General features: G+C 50.5%; 1 protein-coding gene across 1 annotated transcript in view; it reads left to right on the forward strand.

Moving 5' to 3' along the window:
• Positions 1-20,341, forward strand: part of ZFAT (zinc finger and AT-hook domain containing) — a 161,080-nt gene that overhangs the window by 11,348 nt on the left and 129,391 nt on the right. The window contains exon 2 of the mRNA XM_082601805.1: positions 12,730-12,906. Within this exon, the coding sequence (XP_082457931.1) occupies positions 12,730-12,906 (177 nt within the window). The remainder of the gene's footprint in view (positions 1-12,729; positions 12,907-20,341) is intronic.

Genomic DNA, 20,341 nt, shown 5'->3' on the forward strand with positions numbered 1-20,341 from the left:
CAGTGATGGTGGTGGTGGTGATGATGGTGGTGGTGACGGTGGTGATGATGGCGGTGATGGTGGTGGTGGTGATGGTGGTGATGATGGTGGTGGTGATGGTGGTGATGATGGCAGTGATGGTGGTGGTGGTGATGACGGTGGTGATGATGATGGTGCTGATGATGGTGGTGGTGGTGGTGATGATGGTGGTGGTGACGGTGGTGATGATGGCGGTGATGGTGGTGGTGGTGATGGTGGTGGTGACGGTGGTGATGATGATGGTGGTGATGGTGATGATGATGGTGATGGTGGTGATGATGGTGGTGATGATGATGATGGTGATGGTGATGGTGGTGGTGGTGGTGATGATGGTGGTGATGACAGTGGTGATGACGGTGGTGATGATGGTGGTGGTGGTGGTGATGGTGGTGGTGGTGGTGATGACAGTGGTGATGATGATGATGGTGGTGGTGGTGGTGATGGTGGTGGTGGTGATGATGATGATGATGATGGTGATGGTGGTGATGATGATGGTGATGGTGATGATGGTGATGGTGGTGACGGTGGTGATGATGATGGTGCTGATGGTGGTGGTGATGATGGTGGTGATGGTGGTGATGATGATGGTGGTGGTGGTTACTCCACAGGATAGCGAGGAGGATCAAGTGCGGTCACTGACATGCAGATCTTTGTGAACAAAGCAGGCAGTCTAATGTTACTCTGCAGCTGGGGTGGGCAGGGAGGCCGGGGTGCCACTTTGGGCCATGCTGTCTTCATGCCCCCCCTCCCATGGCCGACACGTGGGAACTCTCTGAGGACACCCAGCTCTGGGAGCCCCCGTACCTTTCCATGCCTGGCCTCCCCTAATCCAGGCCTTCTGTGCACCTGGGCCCTCTGTGCACCTGGCCCACACGTTCAAGCTCTGGACTTGGGCACTTTGAGGCTTGGCCGTCCTCACCTACTAGGTATCTTCTTGTAGCAAGTGTAACTCTTGTGTCAAGAATGCCTTTTCCTCATCGATTCTAAATCTGTCACCTTTTCTTTTTTCTTTCTTTTTTGTCACCTGAACACTATGCACTTTTGGTGTCACCCTAATATATCCTTACGAGAGAAGGACAGGGACAGGCGTAAGGTTTGATGTCCCCCCCACCTCACCCACACACACAAATGTCTAATCAGCCTCCGGGAGGAATGTAGAACACCATCAGCTGGGAGACACGTTTTGTCTGTGACCAGAGTTTGCATCTCTGCAGCGTGTCGGCAGCTGTGGCCCTGCTGTCCTTCCTCAGCTGGTGTTTGGCCCAGAGCCTGTCAGACTGTCTGGGGCCCAGGGTGTCTGGGGATCAGTGTCTTTCTGCCCCAAGAGGGAGACCTTATTTTGTCACTTACTGTGCCTCTATTTCTAATGTCCATGTACATTTTTTCAATCTAATTTTTTCTTGGATTACACGTCAGCATCATTGTGGAAGATCTGAAAAACTCAGAGTCTATGAAATAGGAAATAACTGGCATTCAGAATCTGCCTACGCAGAGCTGGGTGTTGGGGAGCCAGAGGGGTGGGGGAAGGGTCTGGGGCCTCAGCTCTCTCTGTGTCTGTCCGTCTGTCTGTCTGTCTGTCTCTTCAGACCAGGCTCTCTGGCTTTCCTCCTGCCACTTAACAGTGGTCCTAGTCACCTAGGTGGAAAACCTTTTCTCAGAAATTGAAAATTGGCAGCTCTCAGGATAGGTGTAACCTGAAGACTTGATTTGTTTGGCCTGCACAGTTTTTTTTGTTTTTTTTTTTTTCAGGAAAATCTCATTTAGTTGCCAGCCTTTAAAAATCCACAGATTTCAAATACAGATTCAGCTTCTCAGCCCCCATCAGCGGGACTGGGGACTTCCCAATGGGGCAAGCTTCCTGTGTGCCGTGCCCTGTCCCCATCCCTCTCGATGGGCCTCCTGCTCTGGAGGCTGGGTGCCCTTGCCTTTCTTGGGCAGGCTCCCGTGGTGGGTGTTCCGAGGACCAGGCATTGCTGCCCCCCGACCTTGACTTCGTCCCCCCCCCACACACACTCAAGGCTCCCCGGGGTTGAGGCTGTCCTCTGTTCTCGCCTGCTCTCCTTACCTCCTGGATCCCTTCCACTTCCCTCCCCCGAGAAGCCTTCCCCAGGTGCCTCAGCCACAGGGTTTCTGCGTCCTCCCCATGCTCTCTGGTGGCATGTGTTTAGTATATTCCTGTATAGACATCCCTACCGCCACACACATGCACGCATACAGCCTGTGTTTCTACCTGATTTTTAAGTCCCTTGTGAGTTGACCAGGTAGCTTTGAAACCATATAGGCCTGAACTTGATCCTCTTAGGCAAGTTATAGCTTCTTCATCTGTAACATGGGATAATAGTATCTTCGTGGCTGACTCATTAGGGCCACTGTGTACAGCGGTGCAGGTCGCACACTGCACAAGGGTACCGCCTCTAAGGGGACCATTTCACATGATAGATTTGTATATTCATTATGACAGTTTTCGGCAAATGGTAGTATCTTGTTCTGACAAAATCAGTATATTTGACCACTTTCTGACAGGGGGAGCTAGTGTCTTAAGGAAAGGGTGCCTTTTTCCTTTTCTCACAGAGGTGCCTTGCTGGCAGCCGCCCTGCCTGTCAGGGTTACATGTGATAAGGAGCGTGAAAGTGCCTGGTACTCAAGGAACGTTTGTCTCCTTCTCTCTTGAAAGCAGGAGGTCATGGAGGTGAGCCCAGAGGCAGGGCCCCCAGGTGTGTTTGTTGTGGGTGCCGAGGGGGGAAATGGGGCCTTACAAGGGAAGAACGGGGGTTAGGAGTCCAGTCTCCTGGGCACTTTGGCCATGCTGCATCTCCATCGGAATCTGGAAATATTCCTGAGTTTCACTGATTCAAAGACTAATTTTAACATCCCTAAAATCAGGTGGTGTCTTACAATTGGTGTGATAAGAAACCAGGGTGTTTTAGTTTATTTGGTAGCATTTTCATCTTTTTTAGTGGTATGTAAAGTATCAGTGCCTCTTAAAATAGATGTTGTCTTAGATTTGAGGAGACACAATAAAGAAACCTATTGCATAGGATTGTTGTGAAGACTGACTCCTCTTAGCGTGAGGCTTGCGTGGTGCCGGCTCATGGTGAGGGTTTAATTGGTTCAAGCTTCCTTCTCTTCTCCCTCTTCCTCTTTGAATTCCCTTAGTTTGGTTACAGCAAGTTCTCAGTAAGTGTGACGGTGATGATGATGTTATATGGCATATCCACAGCTCATGAAGAGTTCTGCAAAATAAACTAAATGGAAGGAAAGTGTTTTGTCCAAGCCCAGGCTTCTTTTCCCGAAGATGAAGGGAAAAAGTATTTTCGATGGTAGGAAGCTGCACAATACGAGAGGTTATTCATTACCTTGGATGTGATAGCAGTCTGGCTGCATGTTGCTAAAATATTTCCACTCCTGTTGGGAAGCTGCCCGCTCTTTTGAATTTAATAACTTAAGGGCAAGTGAACAACAAGAAAACAATACTATAACTCCGAAAGGATTGCCATCCTATTCTTCTCATAAGGTGGGCAGTTTAATAGGGCCTTAATCTTGGCTCTTGAAGTCTCTTTAAAGTTAATCAATCCAAGTAAAAGACAGTTGAAAAGCAGCGAAGGATGATTTATACTAATCAAGGAGAGGAAGGAAGAGTTTGTTTTACACTGTCACTTTTAAATAGAGGAATTTCATAGTCTGGTAATGAGCATTTTGTCTTCTTATGGTTATCGATAAACGTTTAAGGCTATTTGTGATCATCAGTTCATCTAACACTGAGTGCCTACTGTGTCCCTAGCAGCAGCATCACTAAGAGGATGGATGACATTGGGCTGGACGGGGCTCTGGCTGCAGGTAATGAGTGCAGGTGGTATGGAAGGTGCTGGGGTGCAGAGCCCTGCTTCCCATGGAGGTGAGCACAGAGACCTGGACTGAGCCCTGGCTGCCCCCTGCGAGCTACCTCACTCCACCTCTGTGGGACGTTTGGACCGCATCGGGTGGTTGGGATTGGACGGGGTCATGGGTATGTCAAACAGTATACCCGCTTCTTCTCAAATTTAGTGCCTTTTCCAGAGACTCCAAGCTGGCAGCCATTGGTATGTTTTGTTGGCTGGAGTATTTTTTTTTTAACTTTGTATTTTGAAATAATAGTAGATTCACGGGAAGTTTCAAAGATTGTGCAGAGAGGTCTTATATACCCTTTTCCAGGCTTACTCCAATGGTTATGTTTTTGGGAGGGGAGTAAAAATATATATATAACATAAAATTTGCCATTTTAATCATTTTTAGGTGTATCATTTAGTGGCATAAGGACATTCACATTGTCATGCAACCATCACCACCGTGCATCTCCAGAACTTTTTAAAAAATTAATTTATTTAACTAATTAATTAATTTTTGGCTGCGTTGGGTCTTCCTTGCTGCGTGCGTGCTTTCTCTAGTTGCGGCGAGTGGGGGCTACTCTTCGTTGCAGTGCGCGGGCTTCTCGTTGTGGCTTCTCTTGTTGCGGAGCACAGGCTCTAGGCACGCGGGCTTCAGTAGTTGTGGCAAGTGGGCTCAGTAGTTGTGGCTCGTGGGCTCTAGACTGCAGGATCAGTAGTTGTGGCGCATGGGCTTCATTGCTCCGTGGCATGTGGGATCTTCCCCGACCAGGGATTGAACCCTTGTCCCCTGCATTGGCAGGAGGATTCTTAACCACTGTGCCACCAGGGAAGCCCTTTCCAGAACTCTTTCATCATCCCAACCCAGTGGTTACATCTTGTGAAACTCTTGTGCAGTATCGAAATGAAGGAATTAATGTTGGTACAGTGGGCGTGTATGGTTCTAATCCATTTTTACCACATGTGTAGATTTGTGTAACCACCCCTGCAATCAAGATGCAGAGCTGTTTGTTGACATTTTATCAGTTTGAGTGAAGTGCAGAAACCTTGTGTCCTTTTTTTTTTTTTTTTTGCTGTACGCGGGCCTCTCACTGTTGTGGCCTCTCCCGTTGCGAAGCACAGGCTCCGGACGCGCAGGCTCAGCGGCCATGGCTCACAGGCCCAGCCACTCTGCGGCATGTGGGATCTTCCCGGACCAGGGCACGAACCCGTGTCCCCTGCATCGGCAGGCGGACTCTCAACCACTGCACCACCAGGGAAGCCCCACAATATATATTTTTAAAGACTTTATTTTTTTAAGGGAAGTTTTAGGTTTTCAACAAAACTGAAAGGAAGGTACAGCTCTCCCGTATCCCCCCTGCTGACACGTATGCACAGCCTCCCCTGTTCTCAACATCCCCACCAGGGTGGTGCCTTTGTCACAGTTGGAGAACCTGCACTGCCACATCACCATCCCCCAAAGCCCATAGTTTACATTAGGGTTCACTCTTGCTGCTGTACATTCTGTGGGTTTGGGCAGATATGTAGTGACGTGTATCCATCATTATGGTTTCATGCAGAATATTTTCACTACCCTAAACATCCTGTGTGCTCTGCCTGTTCGTCCCCTCCACCCTAAGTGTGGCTGCCTTTTTACTGTCTTTTTACTTTTTACTGGAGATCTTTTTACTGTCTCCATAATTTTGCCTTTCCCAGAATGTCATATAGTTGGAATCATACAGAATGAAGCGTTTTCAGATTGGCTTCTTCCACTTAGTAATATGCATTTCAGGCTCTCCGTGTCTTTTCATAGTTTGACAGGTCATTTTTTTCTTTTTTTTTAATTGAAGTATAGTTGCTGTACAGTATTATATAAGTTTCAGGTGTACAATGTAGTGATTCACAATTTTTAAAGGTTATACTCCATTTATAGTTATTATAAAATATTGTCCATATTCCTGGTGTTGTACAATATATCCTTGGAGCTTATTTTATACTTAATAGTTTGTACCTCTTACTCCCGTACCCCTATATTGCCCCTTCCTCCTTCCCAATAGCTCATTTCTTTTTAGTGCTGAATGATATTCCATCGTCTGGATGCACCACAGTTTTCCATTTGCCTACTGAAGGACATCTTGGTTGCTTCCAAGCTTTGGCAGTTATGACAAAGCTGCTGTAAATATTTGTTTGTAGTTTTTGGTGTGGACACACATTTTCAACTCCTTTGGGTAAATACCCAGGAGCACGACTGCAGGGTTATATGGTGAAGTACATTTAGTTTTATAAAAAGCTATCAAACTGTCTTCCAAAGTGGCCATGCCATTTTGTATCCCCACGAGCAACGTAGGAGAGATGTGTAACCACATCCGTGTACGTTGGGGGCCTTTAGGCCATGCGGGCCGCCACATCCCTCCACGCCCCGTTATCTAACCCCTGAAGGCTTCTGCCATTTCTGCCAGCTGCCTTCCCACGTGGAGTGCCTTGCTGTGTATGACCTCTCCCTGGGGCTACCTTCCTGCCACTTCCTTTTCTTACCTCCATAATGCCCTGTTGGGTTTTTGTCAGCTTTCTTGTGGATGAAGCACGTTTCAGGGTGTGGCTGGGAGTCCGTGTCTCTGAGTAGGTCCCCACAGCTCTCCTCCCTCATCCTGGTCTCCGATGGTCTCGCCTGGCCTCGGGTGGATGCGTGGGCCCTCACGTGGGCCCTCGCTCTCTTGGTGCTTTGAAGGAGGAGGTTGGGATGTTGGAACCAGCTTACCTGTGCCATCTCCCTTCCCCAGAACCCTCTGATGCCTGTGTGTTTCCAGTGAATCTGGCTGCTGTGTTTGTGTCACGCCTGTGTCATGAAACCCAGACTGAAAAGCACCACAGGGCGGACTTCTGTCTTGGGCTACCCCCTCCAGCCCTTTATACTGTGAGTGAAAGAGTCAGTGCCGGGCCCACAGGTACACAGCCAGTCAGGGGCTGGGATCCCGGACCCTGCCCGCCCAGTCCCGGCTGTCCCCATGAGACCTCGCAGACTTTGAGGCCACTTCTAACGTTGCTTCTGTCAGAAAACGTATTTTGAGTTTCTGCTCGGGGTCCCTGAGACCCCCAGGTCAGCGACACCAGATACCCCGTCCCTTCCTTCTGTGTGGAGCTCAGCGCTGGGGGGCGGAGGGAGGGAGGAGGGCCCAGGGCGTGGGGGGAGACGGGGCAGCGGGCCGCAGAGGCGTGTGCGTGGGGTGACTGTCTCTTTCTGTCCCTGGACGCACAGCAGAAGCTCTGTGCTCAGTGATGCTGTTCTTCTCGGGGGGATGGGCAGGTGGTTGTCTCTGCTCCACGTGCTTCTGTGTTGCCTGTTACACAACGAGCGCAGATTCATCCTGTGACTTCTGTAATAATTAATAATAATAATTTACAAGGTGGCTTAGGGGCCGAGAGACCTGGAATGCCTGGATCGCGTCCTGCTCTGGTTGTCCCACCCTTGAGTCCCCACAGGAGATGCACTTACAAAGGACAACAGCAAGAAGGAAAGGACGCCCTTGATTGTGTGCTGGGCCGGACGTCCTGTGAGCCGGCCCGGTCACACGACTTCAGCTCAAGGCCGGACTGACCTTCTCGCCTGTTTACTCAAGGGCCTGAGAATGGGGAGGGGCCCCTCAGGAGCGGGCCAGCTCCAGCCGACGTGTGGGCTGCCCGTTGCCAAAGGAGGTGGGGGCAGGCCTGGCCACGCCACGTGGTGACCTGTCAGCTCCCGGTGGCCTTCCCTGGGCTCAGAGGGGCCCCACTGCACTCCCGGGACCCGCAGGCCGTCCAGTTCATGACCTTCTTCTGGGAGGAGTGGTCAGAGGCCCTTGTTCGTCTCTGGTTCCTAGGCAGGGCTGAGCAGGTAGGGGGTCAGAGGTCGCAGACAGGACCTGGCTGTTCCTGGCTGCGAGTGTTCGCAAATCAGAGTTCAGAAACGAGGACTTTATGCAGTTATTTTAAGATTTTTCCTTTTTAACAGTACAGAGTAGCTGATTAAAAACTGGCAAAAGTTCATAGAAATTGGATGCTCAGACCCCAAACCTCTGTGATTTTTCTTGTGCTGAACACATCATTTTCCCTTTGAATCCTTCTGTTAAGGACGGGTACACAGTTATTGAACCTAAAGATGCATCCAAATTGTGGCAACTTCATCAGAATTTGCTGACAACATAATTATGATTATATTTCAGGGTATAAGATCCATTTTTTTATACTAGTCTACTATAAAAAAATGAAAAGAGCTGCTTTGTTGTTATTTTGGTAGGTTAACAATTCTTAATATTTGCGGGATGCGGCCTGATCTGACACTTTCTTTGCATGTTTTGGCATCTTGCTGATACACCGCTGTACGAACATATCTAAAGAGTGCACAGTTTCCCTCCTTGTCAGAGGTCTGGGGGCGGATAGCAGAGGATGTTCCAGAGGGAACACTGCCGGGGCTTCTCAACAGGCCGCTCCTAGTACAAGACTGCACCGCTGGGAGCACAACTGGCCCCCTGGCCCGGCGCGGGAGGCTCCGGTGGTCCTGCTGGCTGTTGTGGGGCCGTGTTCCCTCCCAGCGCTGACCCCGGAAGGACCGAGTGGCCCATCGGAGATGCCGGGCCTGGCTCAGGTAAAGCTGGGCTCTGCCTTGAGGTCAGCCTCTCCGAACCCCAGTCCTGCCCGTTGCGTGGGGATGAGAGTCCTGGCGGGCCAGGAGGTGGGGGAGTGCGTGAGGTCATGTTGTGGTCTGGTTCCCGCTGGAGCTTGAGTGCCCTCCCCAGGGCCACTTTCACAGTCCATTCAGTGCCTCCTCCTGGAAACCTTCCGGGCACTTTAGCCGAGGATCCCTGCCTTCCCTCTTCCCACCGTGTCTGTTGGTTGCAGTACCGTCTCGGCTTGCACGTTCCTTGAACGCCTTTCCTGGCCGGGCTGGGGCACGCGGCCTTGAACAGAGGCCGCCCTGCCTGAGCTGCTCAACGCTCATTACTCAGAGCCGCATCCTGACTCCTCTGTTTACATGTTACCTCACTTCGCAGGAGGCCTAGCAACCTTCCTGAGTTTTAAAACTCATATAGGCTCATTGTGGAAAATCCATAAGTGCCTATAAAGGAGAGTCCGGCAGGCAGGATCTTGCTGTATTTCATTTCAGCCTGGCCGTCTGTTCTTCCATCCATCCGCCCGTAAACCACGTCTCTCCACTGGAAACAAAGTCATGTACGTACCGAGTTGTGGTGTGTCCCACTCTGTCGAGTTGAACGTTTATTCTGAGCATTTTCCGTGTCACTCAGGTTCTTCGAAAATATGATTTTCAGTGGCTGCGTGGAATTTCTCTGGGGGATATGCCCTGACGTGCCCACTGCAGAGCATGTGGTGGCTTCTGGAACTTGACAGGGACCTCCGTGTTGAGTATCTCTGTGCACAGTCCTTGTCCGCGTTTTGGACGCTCCTGAAGACTGGATCTCGAGAAGTGGAACCGCTGCTCAGAAGACACGGGCGGGCGTCTTCGAGGGCTCCCAGCCCCTTCGCTGGTGGCAGGGCGTGTTCCTGTCAGCCATTCCGAGTGCGGGCCCTGCCGCGGGGCTGCTGAGCCGGGCTCCCCGGAACCCACTGGCTTCCGTGGTCTCAGCGCAGATGCTGGTCCCCCACGCCGCCTCCCTCACACGCTGACCCCTCTCCCCTGTGACAGTTGTCCTTGCTCACATGTGCTTGTCTCCGCCTGCACCTCGGGGACCCCAGGCCCAGCGCTGGACACAGGGTGGGCATGCGGGAGACGTACTGATAGATGGCAGGTGGCCAAGGCCAGGCGGCACCCGGGCTGCTCAGGCCTCCAGGCTCTGTGGGACACGGGGCGGTAGGTTAGTTACAGCTGCTGCCAACACTTGGTCACATGCAGATGCAAAAGTAGTTGTATTTGTTTGGTCTCCAGACAATGCCTGGTGTGCCTGGGAACTAAGGGACCCCTCACAGTAACCCTGTGGTCCCCGGCAGTGCTGCTCTGTTACGTGTCGCAGAATTCCCTTTCTCCTGAAAGCATAACGGGAATCAAGGATACGTCCTGGTGCTTCCCTGGTGGCGCAGTGGTTGAGAGTCCGCCTGCCGATGCAGGGACATGGGTTCATGCCCCGGGGAGGATCCCACATTAAAAAAAAAAAAAAAAAAAAAAAAAAGAATATGTCCTGTTCTGTAGGGAAATCGTTTCAGTAAAAACCCTAAGATGCCGCTGTTCTGGGCGTGTCTGTTTCCCCCGTGGGCTGGTGGCCTCCTCTGTGCAGGACCTCATGCCCAATTCATCTTTGCGTCCCTGGTGCCTGCACTGGGGCCCACCCTGTGGCCGCTACTCTGTGGATGCCGAAATGACCAAGAAAGAACTTGATACGTGATTTGGGGATTATGCTCCGCTCTGTAATGATTTTCATTTCAGACTCAGTTGGCTACAGGGATAAGCGTTTTAGCTATAACTTGGGGGCGCTCAGCTCATGGTCTGTAGCCAGAGTTCATGTCCAAAGCAGGTGGCAGAGAGTCCTGGGTTTGACTTGGGCAGGTTGCTTCTCCTCTCCGTCTCAGTTTCCTCCGCTGTGGAACGGGGGTGACAGACCCCCTTTTGCCTAAATCATAGGGTCATCATAGGATCAGCAGGGTGCCCGTTGAAAACGACATGGCCTCATACGAAGAAAAAAGCTATCACTTAATCACTTCCTGTTTTGGAAGCATTTTGGGTTCCTTAGGAATCAAGCATTTCTTGTAAAAAAATAAAATATCGATTGACGGTATTCATGAGAGATTTTCATTGACGAAGCAATGTTCTGCTTTGTTAAATTTCTGTTTCATGTGCCATTTGGTGGGAAACAATTCTCGTAGGTCATTATCTCGCCCGCTTGTTCATGGAGAAGCCCTTCTGAAGGCAGAGAGGGCCTCATCTCTGCGACGGGGCCTCGCGGGCTCCGTCCTCACCGTGGCGGCACCGTGTAGGTCCATTGCTTTGCTTCCTCGTCTCCTTTCTGGTCTTGCTGTAAAGAGGAGGAAAATGGGGTCGGGGAGATTGGGGGAGTGGCGATCAAGCTAGATTTTTGTTTGGTTTTGTGGTAAGATGGGAGCAGTCATGGCGTGCAGAGGCCAGCAGAGAGGGAAGAGAGGGAAGACTCGATGATCTGGAGAGAGAAGTAGAGTTTCGAGAACATGTCATTGAGGCGGTGGGAGAGGCTGGGGTTTGGAGCGCACGGGCCACAGCGTTGCCCTTTTTTCTTTTTTTGTTTTTTTGCGGCACGCGGGCCTCTCACTGTTGTGGCCTCTCCCGTTGCGGAGCACAGGCTCCGGACGCGCAGGCTCAGCGACCATGGCTCACGGGCCCAGCCGCTCCGCGGCACGTGGGATCCTCCTGGACCGGGGCACGAACCCATGTCCCCTGCATCGGCAGGCGGACTCTCAACCACTGCGCCACCAGGGAAGCCCCGGCGTTGCCCTTTGTCCTGTGCCTTCCCGGGTGAGGGCCGGCCGAGCAGTCTTCCAGCTGTAGGCGCTCGGGGTGCATTGTCTTTAGAAAGTGACAAAGCATCAGCAGCGTTTCCGTGCTGGTCTGCTTTCTCTCAGCTCCACGAGCTGCTGGACGGTGTTCAACATTCTGCCTGCCCTGGGGTGGACCACGCCGCATTCAGCCCCCTTCTGTGCCGCTGCTGGGCCCCCTCTCCTCCCGGCAGGAGCTGCAGGTGGGCGGCTGCTCCAGGAGGCTCTGGCACCGTCTTCTGGCCGCTTCAGTGAAGTGGGAAGCCGGGCAGCAGCTGGCTGTGAGCACAGGGCCGAGGAGGGAGGAAGAGGAGCGATAGACTTGTTCGCCATTGGCAGAGTCGGGGGCCTCAACGCCTTGCACGAGGCCATGTTAACAGTCCCCGTGAGGCTGGCTGTGGTGCGTGTCGGGAGCCCGGCAGGGTGGGGTGGATTTTCAGCGGTTACAGCCGCCGGGCGAGAGCACGGAGTAGGTGGAGGCTGGCACTGAATCAGGGCGCGGCTTACTGAGCCTCCTGGGTTCCCGCTGCAGAGGAGACTTGTTACCTGCATGTCCTGTTCAGTGTTGCAACCGAGAGATTATTATTGCCTCTCCGAGGTCATCCAGCTTTACAGCATTGAGGGTCTGGAGTTGGAAATGGAACCTTCGAAGCCATCATACCAATTCTTCCTTTCAGTGGAAAAACAATCTAGCTTTTGTTATTGGATCCTAAATTTAATATTCCTATATGTGCCTGTAATTATTTTATTGGACTCAAAAATGAGTTGCTTTCCCCATATGTCTTCCTGCCTAGTATAGTGGGATGAACATAATGGACTGTTAATAAATATTTGTGAACGGTGGTAATGCTTTAAATAGGAATTAAATGGCTTCAGAAAGCAACGGCTTCCCATTCTTCTTGTTTTTAGTTCCTGTGCCCGCCAGGGAAAGGTGCTTGGCTCTTAAGAAGTGCTCTTTTGATCATTTTTTCCTTGCACTAATTTGAGTGAGTCTCACTATAATACTTCATTGTTGTCAGTGTGGTTCATTCATTTGAAGATTGCATTAATTTTCAAGTTCCATATTCATTTCTTACTTTGCTATGTGAATCCCGAATCTAGGCTCTTGAGTGGATTAGGGGAACAGGGAGGTCCCTATTAGACATGGTCCAGAAGGACTGAGGTCTTGGAATATTGAAGAAAGAATTTTCTGGCAACTGGGGCCACCTGAAGTTAGAAGTGAGCTGTCTGGCCGTGCAGCGTCCACCAGAAGGACACACCTGTTGGTGCCTGGCGATTGCTCAGAAGAGCAACCTTCAATATTTTTCTCTGGCATTTGGATGTAGTCATTGTTTTGGTGAAGATGGAATAACATATTTTGCTTTTTTTTCCCTTACAGAAAACCCAGCCATCTTCATGTGTAAATGTTGTAACCTTTTCTCACCAAGTCAATCGGAACTCCTCTCCCACGTTTCTGAGAAGCACGCAGAAGAGGGGGTTAATGTGGATGAGATCATCATTCCCCTGAGGCCTCTGAGTACCCCTGAACCCACCAACCCAGGCAAAACCGGAGATGGTAAGGGGGCTGGGGTGCTGGGCGAGGGCGCTGCGCCCGCGGTGTGCCTGAGGGCGATGATGATGCTTATTCGCTCTCAAATACTTTGATTCTCAGTTTCTGTCTGGTGGGCATAGGGTCTCATAAAAATCCAAATCTCCAACCAGAAGTCCCAATAATTTCCATTTGTAGATCTGCTCAAGTAAGATTGTGTGTTTGAATTCCCTGTACCCAGTCTCTGTAGGTGCTTCTCCAAAGCAAAGATGGAGGGATGAATGAATGATTGCATGAATGAATGAAAGGAGTTGACACCATCCACCCGGGTAAAAAGCACGAACTTATTGTCAGACAGGCATGTTTAACCCAGCCCCAGCACCTGCTACTACATTACCTGAAGCCAATGATGTTACTCCCCTGAGCCTCACTTTGCTCATCTGAAAAATGAAGACAGATCTGCCTGTCGCAAGGGGGTCTGTGAGGATTAAGTCACAGATATGGTGACAGCACTGAGGATGGTGCCTGGAACAAAGAAGATGAAAGGGAGGCTCGTATGATAACGTGTGTCGTGAACGAATAAGGATATATAATCTCCGAAACAGCACGGCTGGACTGCTCATGTGTACCTGCAACAGGAGTCCCATCGCAGAGCTTTGACGCGCAGAATCCTTCCGGTTCACAGTCAGTGTCAGAAGTGAGACACAGCTTGTTTGCAGTGTCCAGACACTTCCCACTGAGTGGCAGAGATGCAGCAGGTGGATGGATTAGAGAAGCCATCCAGGCTCTGTAATTAGGTCCCCACAGACGAAGAAAATATGTAGTATAGGAGGAGCAGCTGAAAACCAGAGGCAGAAAATGTTCCCACAGAACTATTTTTATACGATGAGAGATAATGGCCAGTCTCCTGTGCAGAAGCTCGATCTGTGGCAGTAAACGTCCCGTCGCAGGATTCGTTAGTCACACTAATAATCCAGTTGCTCTTTCCTGGGAATATTTAGACTGGCATTTCTAAAGAGGCTGGCTTACTAATCCTCTGTCTGACACCATTAACAAGGAGAGACTCCAGACACAAAACGTTTTGGGTGAGTTCCTCTGGCCGTTCCCAGGGTGCTCAGAGGAACACGCCTGGCAGAAGATTGAGTTGTTGAGAAGTGAGGAGAAATTCTACTTGTTACCGTTAGTGGCATAAGGTGAAAACTCTCCATTCCCGACATCTCGGCGCTCACGGGAGTCTCCTCCGTCTCCTGGCTGCTCCCTGCAGGCCTACGAGGCCTGTGCTTGCCCAGCTTCAAGGCCGAAGAAAGAGCCCGGAGTCAGCAACAGAGACATCAGGGGTTTAATGGGTGGGGGAGCTTACAGGTCTGAAGCAAAGTCCTGGAGGGACACCCCACCGTGTGCGGGGCGTGGAGGGCAGGACATGGGGCAGTCTTTGCTCCCGGGGGATGGGGAGGTTACCAGTTACAGGGGAATGGACATCAGGTGGGCTCATTAGTTAAGAGGGAAACCAGCCGAGGGGCACGCCCCTCACCGCCCCTCTGATAAGCTGTCACCAGCTGGGGCCTGGGGTAAGACGGAGGAAGGGCAGTCCTGGGAGTAGGGTGTAGGTGAAGCAGCCCTGGTCGGGCAGGGGATGGACAGAGAGCAAAAGAACAGCCATCTGAGGGGCCTGACCATACCCTCCACCCCTGCGTACCCTGCACGACCCTTACAGTCTCGGTCCGCTCATCTTCCTTGATATCGCTGGGGTCAGGTACGTAGGGGGCGCTGCAACCAGACACTACAATACAATACGGCCAAAGTATCATGAGTAAGATACCTAGAACTGGATGCTCAGAGCAGTCATTTGCCACGATATGGGCACATTTTGGAGCCAAGTGCTTACAAGGTCAATGGAGAGGGAGTCAACAGCAGCAGTGCCCTGTCCAGTTATAAGGAAGGTAAGGCCATGTCTGGTTTTCACAAACCCAGAGCCACCCCCATGAGGAGGGGAAGGCCTGCCTTTAAAAGAAATATTCTGGTGGCCTAGCCAGGAGTCAGCAGTCACAGCACAGGTCTGCCATCCCATGTTATGTTGGGTGCACTTAGGGGTGGACCTATTAGGTCTTTCTTTTTTTTTTTTTTTTGCAGTACGCGGGCCTCTCACTGCTGTGGCCTCTCCCATTGCGGAGCACAGGCTCCGGACGCGCAGGCTCAGCGGCCATGGCTCACGGGCCCAGCCGCTCCACGGCATGTGGGATCCTCCCGGACCGGGGCACAAACCCGCATTCCCTGCATCGGCAGGCAGACTCTCAACCACTGCGCCACCAGGGAAGCCCCTATTAGGTCTTTCTAAACAAAAAGCAGTTAATCCCACTAGCTGGACTTGTGTGTCCAGAAGCCAGCCTATTCCACTCCACCCAGCATAGCCCAGGGGGGCTCATAGGCAGTCAGTTGTACAGTAATGTTTACCGATGGGGGTCCTTCTGATGTACTGGCACGTGGGACCAGAAGATGGTGAGTCTTCTTCCCCCATGGTCAGTAGTCCCCACATAGTCGCGTTGGCCAGGTCGATTGTTCATGGAAGCCTGGAGGAGGGCGACAATGGTATCTCGCTGGACACTCAGCAACTAGACTCATTTCGCAGTGAGGCCAGTGTTGCTGCTCAGTCCTCAGATACATTTCCTTTGCTCAGGCTAGGGACGAAACGTAAGACACCTAACAGGCACGACGCAGGGGAGATCATGGCAATTAAGCAGAATACGAGCAATAACCACATCTGAGATACAGTTCAGAAAACTCTTCAGTAATAGGAGAACGTGTCTAAAATCGCATATACGACGGCCACCTAGTTTTACCTCGGATGTCTGAACCGTTTTGGCTTTCAAATGCATTCCCTTCCTCAGTGGCCAAAGCAGATGTAGAATGCTGTCTGAAAGGCCACAAGACAGGCTGCTCTGGTCAGTAGAGTTTAAGTTAAACCATGTAGAAGCCGGAATGACTTCCCCATACTGCAGTATGTGCAGATTTTTCCATCACTTCCCCTTCTGATTGCACGTCTTCCAGTAGAAAGCACTGATGATCAAAACATTTGTCCCGAGATGCCGGGGTGCTTTCTCCTACCCCAGGTTCAGATCACGTGGGTGCTAGGCCTCCTTTACATTCACCTAGTCATTCACATTGGGGGAAAACTAATCAGATCTTGGGAACAGGCTCAGGTATGTTAATGGAGGAAACACTTTATAGGTTATACATTTTATCACTTATACCCAATTGTCACACAAGCATTGTACATGTGCTTTTAGCAGCAGACTTAAAGCAAGCAGTGTCGTACTTCATGAGTGATTATACTCTGTGACAGTTTCACTAGATCATTTTCTTTCAATCCAGAACATCAGGGCAAAAGTATGGCTAACACAATAACTTTCATAAATACAGACCTCAATGAACAGAACTAGAATTTAACATCCACTGAAACATAATATTGTTCTCTCTAAAATTACCCTCATCTCCACCAAACTCAGCCAATCAAAATTAATTTGTTGGCAAAATAAGTCTGGTCCGTTGACCACATAGGCTCCTCCAAACTGGCTGAGGGGGAACTCCTCAGGAGTCTCCGACTGAATTCCCAAAAGGCCTCTCAGGGCCAGGAAAACAATGCCAAAGGCCTGCCATCAGGCTCTGCCTTGGTGGACTTTTCGGTCCTCAAAACATTGAGATTCCTGCACATGCCAGGAGACGGTCTTTCCCATTCATCTGATAAGGCTGCCTAGAACCCTAGGGTTCCCAGTTTCTGGAGGGACCAGGCAGAGGGAAAAGAAAAATGTTTCAATTCTACCCACAGGTGTAATTTACCCAGTTGCTGTAAGTCATAACCAACTTGAGGGGAAGGGTTTCCCTCTATCTGGAAAACAGATCAAACCAGGAACATTCCAGACAAAACCCATAAAAATTATAACCCTATTGACCAGTTCACTGAGTAACCAATCTTTCTGTTAACTTTTAATGAAGCCATCAGGTTTTCCATTAGGATTCTTTAATTTCTTACCCAGTCCAGCAGTATATTCTAAAGTTTATCAGAGACCTGTTATTGTCAAAATGTCCTTAACTGTGAATCTTCTTGAAGATGAAGCACTTTTGCAAAAGCATCAGAGTAAAACAATAACTGTCTATAAAAGACAAAAGACTTAAAAAGTCATGGTTAAACACCTGATTACAATGTAATCGATAAACTTGGTTACAATAACTAGAATTATGACTGATTATAATTTTATCCCTTGAAAACCATAACCTCTGGCAAAAACCAAGAAGTTAGTCATTCTGCATTTCCTGATTGGAAAATTTAATGCTTTAGTCTTCCTCTCCTAAGCAGGCATAGGTAGATAAGCTTAGACCCACCCAGCAATTAATGTTCTAATATTTTATCCTATTTGAAATGACCCATGAATTTTCTTCTGTTAACTTAGTTTCAAGTTACCGAAATCTGGAGAGACTAAAACATAATTATTTCTATAGAGTTTACCTAGAGGCTCTTTTTTCTCCTTTACTCTTAGAAATCACAAAGATTAAAGTTCCCGGGAGCCTAGGTAGATCATTTACTTCTCAAAGGCACAAGAGAAATACCAGTTCCTTCTAGAGAGCTACCTTAACCAATTACAAAAGGCTCACTTAGATACAACAGCAGAGCCGTTAGAGGGCGCTGTTCTCCAGCTCTCTCGGCAGCCCTCACTCAGCAAGGACAGCCACCCTGGGATTTCCCCGCAACTTTGGGGCCCACGTGTTAGTGGACAGCCGCCCCGAGATTACGCCCGCAGCTTTCGGGCCCCGCATGCTAGTGGACGGCCTCCGCAGCTTTCCATTCCCGACACCTCAGGGCTCACGGGAGTCTCCTCCGTCTCCTGGCTGCTCCCTGCAGACCTACAAGGCCTGTGCTTGCCCAGCTTCAAGGCCGAAGAAGGAGCCCGGAGTCAGCAACAGAGACATCAGGAGTTTAATGGGTGGGGGAGCTTACAGGTCTGAAGCAAAGTCCTGGAGCGACACCCCACCTTGTGCGGGGCGTGGAGGGCAGGACGTGTTGGTAGCCTTAGTCCAGTGGGAGAAGGGGAGGTTACCAGTTACGTGGGAATTGATGTCAGCTGGGCTCATTAGTTACCAGGGAAACCAGTCGAGGGGCACGCCCCTCAACCACCCCTTTGATAAGCTATCACTAGCTGGGGCCTGGGTCAAGTACACAGGAAGGTCAGTCATGTGAGTAGGGTGTAGGTGAAGCAGCCCCGGTCGGGCAGGGGATGGACAGAGAGCAAAGATACAGCCATCTTGAGTGGCCTGACCATACGGTGTTCTTGTGGTACTCTTGCTGTAATCAGATTCTTACCTTTGAACTTCTTTTAAAAGTTATTTTCTGGGGCTTCCCTGGTGGCGCAGTGGTTGAGAGTCCGCCTGCCGATGCAGGGGACACGGGTTCGTGCCCGGGTCCGGGAAGATCCCACATGCCGCGGAGCGGCTGGGCCCGTGAGCCATGGCCGCTGAGCCTGCGCGTCCGGAGCCTGTGCTCCGCAACGGGAGAGGCCACAGCAGTGAGAGGCCCGTGTACCGCAAAAAAAAAAAAAAAGTTATTTTCCTTTATTAACTAATTTACTTTTCACTTAAATTCTTCCTGAATACATTTTCTGTGTGTGTGTGTGTGTGTGTATGTGTATACTGGAAGATTAGTAGCCTGTGTAATTTAACTTTAAAAAGTATTTCTTAAGACTTTAATTAGACTTAGACTGTTAATATGAGAAAATGTCTTCAAAAGTCTTTAAGAACCCCAAGTCCTTCCTCTCCTCTTTGTCCAAGTCTATAAAATTTGAGACTTCCAGAATCTTAGTTTCTCTCTAATGATTTCCATTCAGGTTTAACCTTCACAATTCATTTTAAGTTGAGAGATGCTTGAAATGGTTTAATTAAACCTTTAACTGAGAAGTAATTGATTTATTATTTTGGTCTCCCCTTATAACATGAAGGTTCCTAAATCCTCTGGTTTATTTTATAGCCTTTTAATCTCTTTTGCTCGTGTTGGCAAAGGTCTGCAGAAGAGCCTTTTATTTTTCTCCCTTCTTGCTAATCAAATCTCTGGCTCTGGTCCAAGAAGAAAATTCCCTAATGGACCAAGTTCATTCTCCCTCTTGTATGTGTGTATGAGTGTGTAAAAGAGAATGTGTGCATGTGAGTGTGCATATCTGTGAGTGTGTGTTAGTGATGGGTGAGTGTGTGTGATGGGTGAGTGCATGTGTGGTGGGTGAGTGTGTGTGTGTGATGGGTGAGTGTGGGTGTGTGATGGGTGTGTGTGTGCACACACTCGTTCATCCTGATGGAGGCGGGGACACTGGGCTTACCTGAGCAGGAATTTACGTGGGTCTACTGAGAGCCGGGTTTTGGTTCTTCCATCATCTTCCCCTTTCATACTTTGAATAGGAACTCTTCATTTCTCCTTTTCTCTCTTCCTTCTCTCCCCTTCCCCTTCCCTCCTTCTTAATTTATTCCTTAATGGCACCTGCTGTATGCCTGGGTGCTGTGCTAGGTGCTGGGAGCACAGAGCTGGCCAGGCACTGTTCTGCTGGTTCTGCCTCCTGGCTGGTGGGTGGCATTTGGGCAAAGGCGGTTTCAGTGCAGTGGGAAGGTGGTTCTCTGGGATTAGGTTTGGGCTGCTAAAGAGGCGGGGGACACGTGGTCTAGTTGGAGGGTGAAAGGAGGCTTCCCAGGGGAGGTTGGCGTCTAAGTTTAAATCTCTGTGTTGTCTCTTCTGGGCACTAACCACGAATAAAGTCACTCTGAGTGTGTAGGCATCTTGGACTCGCTGTCCCAGGAGCCACTGAGCCCCGAGCCCTCTCGTCTGCTCTGGCAGGCAGCCTGGGGGCAGCGGGCTCCGATGAACTCAGGTTTTAGTGCTGGGGCTTTCATGGGATGCCGCGGCTGCGCTGGCGCACCTGCTGCTTTTGTGGGGATTACAAAAAGGTGCCTGCATCCTGGGCCGATGAGTTAGCAATGGGCGTTCTTTCTGGGTGAACAAGGATAAAGTGTGCTCAGGGCTGATGCAGGCAGTGCAGGGCGCTCTGCCTGCTGGTGGAGCCTGGCCTGGGACAGGGACAGGGACAGGGATGGGGACAGGCCCCCACCTGCCCTCTGTGGCCTTCACGCAGGGGTCAGCCTGCACCACAGACGTGGAGGGGCTGCTGGTGGCTTAGGCAAGTGGCTTTTGTTACCTGTTAAAGGGGGATAGGATATTAGCCTTTTTAAAAACGGATTCTGGGCTTCCCTGGTGGCGCAGTGGTTGAGAGTCCGCCTGCCGATGCAGGGGACATGGGTTCGTGCCCCGGTCCGGGGGGATCCCACGTGCCACAGAGCAGCTGGGCCCATGAGCCATGGCCGCTGAGCCTGCGCGTCCGGAGCCTGTGCTCCGCAACGGGAGAGGCCACAACAGTGAGAGGCCCCTGTACTGAAA

Source organism: Mesoplodon mirus, assembly GCF_964341445.2.
Source record: "Mesoplodon mirus genome assembly, chromosome: 16".
NCBI lineage: Eukaryota > Metazoa > Chordata > Mammalia > Artiodactyla > Ziphiidae > Mesoplodon > Mesoplodon mirus.